At 41.1% G+C, this 8,423-nt stretch overlaps 2 protein-coding genes across 2 annotated transcripts; one reads left to right on the plus strand and one right to left on the minus strand.

The window, feature by feature from the left end:
- The first annotated feature begins 4,968 nt into the window (after positions 1-4,968).
- LOC133294828 (pentatricopeptide repeat-containing protein At2g40240, mitochondrial-like) lies at positions 4,969-6,363 on the plus strand. Its single transcript, XM_061493584.1, has one exon. It carries the CDS (start codon positions 5,089-5,091, stop codon positions 6,109-6,111), a length of 1,023 nt encoding a protein of 340 aa, XP_061349568.1. The 5' UTR covers positions 4,969-5,088; the 3' UTR covers positions 6,112-6,363.
- Positions 6,364-6,676: 313 nt separating this feature from the next.
- LOC133294827 (uncharacterized) lies at positions 6,677-7,630 on the minus strand. Its single transcript, XM_061493583.1, has one exon. The coding sequence runs from the start codon at positions 7,628-7,630 to the stop codon at positions 6,677-6,679; it is 954 nt and encodes a 317-aa protein (XP_061349567.1).
- Between the last annotated feature and the right edge of the window lie 793 nt (positions 7,631-8,423).

Below are 8,423 nucleotides of genomic sequence, written 5' to 3' on the forward strand. Positions count from 1 at the left end.
TATCCATCCACAACATCCCCACTTCCTATTAAATGACTTTCACCAGAACAAATGCAACGTAAAAGGGAAAAAGGGCTTTGCTACAGTTGTGATGAAAAATAAGTGTTTGGCCACAAATGCAAAGGGAAAGCCACATTGCTCTATTTTGATGGCATAGAAGATGATCCACCCCCGTCTGACTCTGAAGAACAAACAGAATCTCCAATTACAGATAAGATTCCTAATTCCTTTTCTGAGATCAGTTTGAACGCCTTATTTGGCCATTATTCTCCACGATCCTTTCGTTTAACAGGAACGATATTTGGCAAACAAGTTCAGGTTTTAATCGACGGAGGCAGCACTCATAATTTTATCACGCATAAAATGGCTACTTATTTGGGATTGGTTTTGCAGACTTTAGAGCCATTTATTGTGCAGGTAGGCAATGGTGAGGGATTTCAATGTCTGGCATATTGCAAGGAGGTACCTCTAGTGATGCAATCTCATTCATTTTCGGTGGAGTTATACGCTTTGGAGCTAAAGGGTGCATATATTGTCCTAGGAGTTCAATGGCTCAGCACCTTGGGACCAATTCTTACTGATTATAGCCAATTACTCATGACCTTTGACCACCAGGGCAACAACATTCAACTTCAGGGACACCGTCCTGACAACCCAATCCTTATATCATCTGCAAAGTTGAATAAACTTATGGTCACGGATGCATACACTTCATGCCTCATGAGTTTCAACCGTCCTCACTCTGCCCCACCCAATACCCCACAAACACATGACACGGAACCCCACCATATTGTACCTGACATCCAAAAATTACTCTCCACCTACAATGATGTGTTTACCATTCCCAACACCTTACCACCACACCGTCCATATAACCACCACATCAATTTACTCCCTAACACAAAACCTATCCAAGTTAGACCCTACCGCTACCCACATTTCCAAAAGAGCGAAATTGAAAAATTATGTCAGGAAATGCTATCAGCAGGAATCATTCGCCCTAGCCAATCCCCATTCAGTTCTCCTGTCCTACTGGTGAAAAAGAAAGACGGTACTTGGCGATTTTGTGTGGATTACAGGGCCTTAAATGCAATCACTGTCAGAGATCAATTTCCTATACCAACCGTAGATGAATTGTTGGACGAACTTCACGGGGCAACAATTTTCTCCAAACTTGATCTCCGATCTGGTTACCACCAAATTCGCATGCACTCCGAGGATATTCATAAGACAGTATTCAGAACACACCACGACCACTTTGAATTTATGGTTCTTCCATTTGGGCTGTCAAATGCTCCTTCCACTTTTCAGGCAACAATGAATGATGTTTTTGCACCACTCCTCCGACGTTTTGTGGTCATATTCTTTGATGACATCTTAGTGTTCAGCCCAACATTACAAACACACGTCAATCATTTACGTCAAGTCCTGGATATATTGAGGAAACACCAATTGTATGCGAAACTTTCAAAATGTTCATTTGCGACATCCACTATTCAGTTCTTGGGACACATTGTCTCTAGTGCAGGTGTCGCACCTGACCAAGATAAAGTCATCGCCGTTTCAGCATGGCCTACTCCCACTGCGGTCACTCAGGTTCGAGCATTCCTAGGGCTTTCAGGATACTATCCGAAATTTATTAAAGGGTATGCAAAAATAGCTTCTCCAACCACTGATCTCCTCACAAAGGGCAAATTTTATTGGACAGAAGAAGCTAACAAGGCCTTTCTGGAATTAAAAAAGTGCCTTACTGAAGCACCGATTCTCACTTTGCCTGACTTTAGAAAGCAATTTATAATTGAAACAGATGCATCAGGAACAGGTATAGGAGCTGTATTGCTCCAAGATGGAAAGGCAGTAGCGTATTTTAGTAAGAAACTCTCCCCACCCATGCAAACTCAATCAACTTATATAAGGGAGATGTATGCTATTACGTCGGCAGTAAGAAAATGGCGTCAATACCTCTTAGGATCCAATTTCGTCATACGAACGGACCATAAGAGCTTGCACCACCTGATGAATCAAGTGATACAGACACCAGAACAACAACAATTTCTGGCAAAGTTACTGGGGTATAATTTTACGATCACTTTTAAATCAGGCATTACTAACGCAGCTGCGGATGGTCTATCCAGACAGCTACCAGGGGATATTGGGTCCCCATCTGCGCACCTCACATCACTCTCCACACCACAAACTCACTATGTTTCCGTATTACAGAAGGAGCTACACAGCGATACCTATGCTACAAAAATAATAGGGGAGATACAGTCATCCAAAGTAAAAAAGGGGAACTGGGATATTCAAAATGGTCTACTGCTGCATAGAGGCCGCATATTTATTCCCGAAAAATCTTCCTTGATCCCCAGTTTGCTGCAAGAATTCCACTCTTCACCCATAGGAGGACATGCTGGAGTCCGTCGCACCTTATCCCGCGTGTGCACGTTTTATACCTGGAAAACAGTACAGAGAGATGTTCAGGAGTTTGTGAAATTTTGCGACATATGCCAAAGAGTAAAGCCCATAAATCACTCACCGTATGGTCTGCTACAACCACTTGAAACGCCAAAGGAAATCTGGTCTGAGCTAACAATGGACTTCATCACCCATTTGCCACCAGTCCAAGGATACTCTGTTATTCTCGTTGTGGTCGATCGATTGACAAAAGGTGCTCATTTTATTCCACTGCCAAGCTCCTACACAGCCACCAAAGTCGCACAAGCTTTCTGGGATAATGTCGGCAAGTTGCATGGACCACCCAAATCCATTATCAGTGACCGTGACCCAATCTTTGTCAGTGCTTTTTGGAAATCTCTGTTTCAACTCCAGGGAACACAACTCCGCTACAGTTCTGCATACCACCCACAAACGGATGGTCAAACAGAGAGGGTCAACAGAACGTTAGAACAATATCTCAGAGCTTATACATTTGCAAAACAGAAGGAGTGGTTAAAGCACCTACCCTTGGCAGAATATCACTACAACACAGCATACAACCGCAGCATAGGCACATCTCCATTCGAAGCAACGTATGGCAAACCACCTCCGTGCTCCTTGCGGTACTCGTTGGGCATGTGATCCTTGGAAGCTGTGGACTCCACACTCGACCAAAGAATGGTAGTCATGAAAAATCTTCGTGAGCATTTAAAGAAGGCAAAACAAACCATGAAAACACACGCTGACAAAAAGAGGCGAGACTTTACCTTTCAACCAGGAGATTTAGCCCTTCTTCGTCTACAGCCATATCGTCAGCTTTCCCTACGACACAGATCATCACACAAGTTAGCACCAAAATTCTTTGGTCCATACACAGTTGCAGAAAAGATAGGCAACGTCGCTTACCGTTTACATCTTCCACCAGAACCCAAGTTACACCCGGTTTTCCACATCTCACTGCTACGGCCATTTCATCATCGAACTGATAAACCAGTCCCCACCTTTCCATTAGCGGTGGAACAAAGTGAGTTGGAACACACACCAAGTGCAATATTGGCCACCCGAACAATTTGGCGTCAAGGCAAACCCAGAAAACAACTTCTGGTACAGTGGTCTCATTTACCACAAGAGGCTACCACTTGGGAAGATGAAGAAGAAACGGAAACTTGGAACGGTGAGGAAGCTCTGCACAACTCAAAGGCAAAGAAAAAGACTCAAGAAGGGGAGCTACATGGGGAGAAGACACAACTAAATGACAACGCTGGAAGGGGTAAGGAGATAGCAGGCAACGGGTCGACCATTAATGACTCCAACCACTCAGCTGCACCACCCATAAATGCATCCACCCACCCAGCTGCAATTGATCAGTCACGCACACTGACCGAGGAGTCACATGGGGCAGGCGCCCTTAGTGATAAGGTTGATCCCTTTGGAGCCAATCAGTTTTTTCCCAAGGGATTTCGGACTAATGCCATAGCGCCACATCAACCTGCTCCTTCACACATCCAGGCTGCACCAAACCACGTTGATCCCGTCGCTGCTGAAAGGACTTGGGCCGTCGATCCCACTGCAAGGCCCGCGACAGATATCATTGAGCTTGAGGACAAGCTCTTTTCTGATGGGCAGGGAATGTAGCAGGCCCAGATAATGAGAGGCCCAAACGCACGACAAAGCCACCAGCCCATCTCCAAGATTATGTTTAAAGCTTTATTAGCTAGGAGTCTTTACTTTTCTTATTTAATAATTATGCAATTATCAGTTTGTTAGTTAGTTGCAGATAGGAATAATCCTTAAGTTATCCTTATCTTCAATTTGTTATTTTTATTTCCAGTAGTTAGTTAGTAGCTGGCATTCCTTAGCCATTAGGTTGTTATTTGTTTTACTATAAAAATCCTGAAAAAGATCAATAAAAGTCATTGGATGTTTTGATCGCAATTCTTTCTTCCTAAATTTCTCTCATCTCTTATTCTTTTCTCTTAATTCTAAGAAATTCCCCTTCATACTACCATGTTACTACCAATCAATCTCACCGTTAGATCGATTATGTTGATCCAACGGTTATATTTATTTTCATCTTTGTATGGTTATGAATATGATTCCCCATATTTAAAGTGAAAGCATTAAATATGGAAAATCATAACCATACAAAGGTGAAAATAAATATAAAGTATTAAATTTGAGAAATCATGACCATACAAAGATGGAAATAAATATAACCGTTTGACCAACATAATCGATCTAGCGGTGAGATTGATTGGTAGTAACACAACTTAGTTGTTACAATATCTTTTCCCTAGAATTAATGTCATCTTAGTAAAAACACACAAACTCTAAATTAATAAACAAGTCAATGTTTCATGATATTTTTAATCATTGTAGATATAATAAAATATTATTATTTATCTAATCATTATAAATTTATAATATCTTACTTATACTAATTAAAAAAAAAAACTAAAACATTTGTATAAAAAAAAACTAAAACATTTGTATAAAAAACAAATAAGACATATAAATTAGAAGTACGAAAAAATATTTAAGGAAGTATCAAATATAATATGTATGTGACAGATTTCTCTTTTATTGAATACTTAACGATTTATAAAACCCTAACAAAACCCCTTTCTCTTCGATTCCAAATTACAACAAACGATGTCGTTTCTCCGAAAACCTCCCAGCAAAACCCTTAATTCCCTCTCTATCCTCACCTTCACCCTCCGCCGCTTTGCAACCCAAACCGCCGCCTCGAAACCCTTCCCTGACGTCCCCACCTCCGCCTACTACGACGAAATCGCCGCAGACGCCGGCAGCTCCGGCAACCTCGACGCACTCCGCGACATCCTCAACAAGCGCATCAAAGACGGATGCTTCAACACGAAGCGAACCTTCAGCTTCATCACCAACACCAATTTCTCTCCCTCCCTCGTCGACGACCTCATCGGAACATTTTCTCGCCTCAAACAAGGCTTCACGCGCAAGAACGCGTTCGAATCCCTCGTCACGCGCCTCTGCAAGCTCCACCGCGTCGATGACGCGCTGCGCGTGGTTGAATCGATGGCGCGCGGCGGCGGATGCGAACTCACCGCGTCCACGTTCCACCCCATTCTCAACCTCCTCACCAGGGAAAAATCCATGGACCAAGCGCAGCGCGTGGTGGATCTCATGGCTCGGCTCGGCGTGCGGCTCGACCTGACGGCTCACAACATGTTCCTCATGGCGCACTGTTTCGCCGGCGACCTGGCCGCGGCGGCCGAAGTATTGAGGAGGATGGAGGAGGAGGGTTTTGAGGCGGACGCGCGTACGTTCGACGCGCTGGTGATGGGCGCGTGTAGGACGGGGAAGGTGGAGGGTGCTATGGTGATGGTGAGGAGGATGGTGGATGATGGAGTGCCCATGGTTTACTCCACACACATGCATGTGATTGTAGCGTTGCTGAAGATGAAGTGCTATGAGCAAGCTGTGAAGTATGTGAGGAGTTTCAGTGGGAAGGATAAGGCGTTGGATGCTGAGCTTTTTGGGTGTTTGGGTAGCAAGCTTGTGAATTTGAAGAGCTTTGAGAAAGCAATGTTGATTTTGGAAGAAATGAACCAAAGGGGTTTGCCAATGGGTTATAAATTGAGGGAATTTTATGAAATGAATGTTGGAAATGATAAATGTAAGACTAGTAGTGATTGATAGTGGAGGATATTTAGTGTGGATGTGAAATGATAAATGTAAGACTAGTAGTGATTGATAGTGGAGGATATTTGGTGTGGATGTGATTTGTTGAGTGTGAAGAAAATGAAGAGCTAGAATTATAATTTGTCCTTAGGATAGTTCCATGACCCTTTTTTTCTTTGGGACAAGAATTGCTATTATGTGCAATGGATAAATTGGTGATGGTTTTAGATTTGTAGGAGATGGAAGACAAATAATTATTAGAAAATACATGGGTTTTATAGTGTTATATGTAGGAGAAATTATATGTAGAGAGGTGAAAGAAACCAATTTTCTCTGCAATAATTCTGATTACTGATCAGTTCATGCTTGCGGCTTAATATTGAGGAACATTGTGGTAATGAGAAAAAAAGAATTCAGTTCATTATTGTTTTGTCAATGTGCGATGCTGGCTTTAACACTGGGAAGTTAATTATATTATGAATACATCTCTGATCAATTTCTATACATCTGTGACTGCCAACAATAGTGAGTTTCCTAATCAAACTCCCTATAGCTACACTAATCTGATCTAAAATTTCTATTATGCATGGGATAGAATTCCCAGCAAAACCATTCTAACATCAATCAAACTTTTATACAGATCCTTTACTCTCCCCTCTATGAAATCAAGCCCATCTTCCAATTCCCTGCAATTTTTCTTTAGTCTCTCAACAGAAGACTTAATCATCTCTTTTTCCCTTTTACCCTTCATCTGTTCCTTCAATTCCCTAGCAGCAATCACCATCTGGTGCAACTCATTCATCATGAAAGACCCAGATCTTCTTCTTTTCAGCTTCTTCTCAGCACTTCCCTCTGCTTGCCCTGCCAACTCATTCATGGTGTGATGTTGACATTGCTTCATCATTGGCAATCCATGTTTGGAATCATCAAATGACAAGCCAAGTTCAAGAAACCTACACCCCTTTAAGGCCATGGCATTGGAACCACACACAATCTCACTGAACTCACTTTCATGATGATGGCTTAGCTTTTGCCTCAACATTCTTCTCATCAAACACAAGCCATGCTTCCCCATTGCTTTGCATTTCTTTTCTATATCATGACATGATTTCAATTGGTCCAATGCACGTGCTGATGCCATGGCATCACTATCAACCAAGCGTGCAACCACTCTCAATGAATCCACATACTTCTTCATGTTCTCTATTCTTTCCACAAAGTAATTGCATGCATCAAGAATATCAATGTTTCTTTCTAGGTACTCTTCCATAGCTCCATGGTCAACATCATCTCTGTAAGAAACTTTTACTAGTGAATCCAACGCAATTTTTTGTGTATTGATGGCAGCATCAAGTAACTGATCCAACCCAAGTTCACTAACTCCAATGCCTTGTGACTGAAGGGTGTCAAGCTCCACCGTGAGTGCTCGGTTGAATTGGGTTGTCTCCGGCAACGGGGCCACTGCGGCTACCGGCACCCTTGGTTGAATCCGCCGCAAGGAGAGGTTCCTTAGGATGGTTGATGGTGTTCTCATGGTGTAACGAAATTTATGAGACATTTACATGAGCAAATTGATGTGCAATTTTGAGCTATATATATATGAACTATAAAGCCACATTGAGTATAGGACATGTGTCCAAATTGCACTTAACAAAGAAAAAAAACAAGTGCATATCATATAGTCACAAATTATGTAATGGGTGTCCTAGAAAAAGGTGTCAGGATGGGACCCACATAATTAAAAGTTGTGTCCTAAATATTAGATAACTGAATATGATGGGATCATGAAATTATGGTTGTCTTTCACATTAATTATATGTTATACGATACAAGAGTATGATTTAATTTTAATCTATCATGCATTACTAATTTACTACGACCAATTTTGTTAAAAACACAGTGGATAATGAGTTGTGGAATTATGGGTGAAGATTGAGTTTATTCTTAAAGATCTATATAGTTACAATATGTTTAAAATACTAAATGTAAGATTTAAATATTAAGAATCTTTGCGTTTGGTATCACATCTTAAATATATTATTACATTGTACAATTTTAAATTTCAAAATTTAATATTTTAATATTTTTAAATTAATAAGTTGGCAATGATATTTTATGATATAGAAATAATAAGAATAAAATGAATAATTAATCCAAAATATTTAAATGGAGAACAATGAAGAACACCAGCTTAGTAACTGCATTTTCCAAGTAGTTAGGAATTTCGATTATTAACTGTTGGGTGAGTTAACTCATTAAACTAGAGGAATACAATGAACCAAACATAATCTGCACTAAAATAGCAGGCACATAAAAAACATCTCAAC

This window comes from Gastrolobium bilobum, unplaced genomic scaffold (assembly GCF_033153095.1).
Source record: "Gastrolobium bilobum isolate Gb01-03AN ecotype WA unplaced genomic scaffold, APGP_CSIRO_Gbil_v1 utg47001, whole genome shotgun sequence".
NCBI lineage: Eukaryota > Viridiplantae > Streptophyta > Magnoliopsida > Fabales > Fabaceae > Gastrolobium > Gastrolobium bilobum.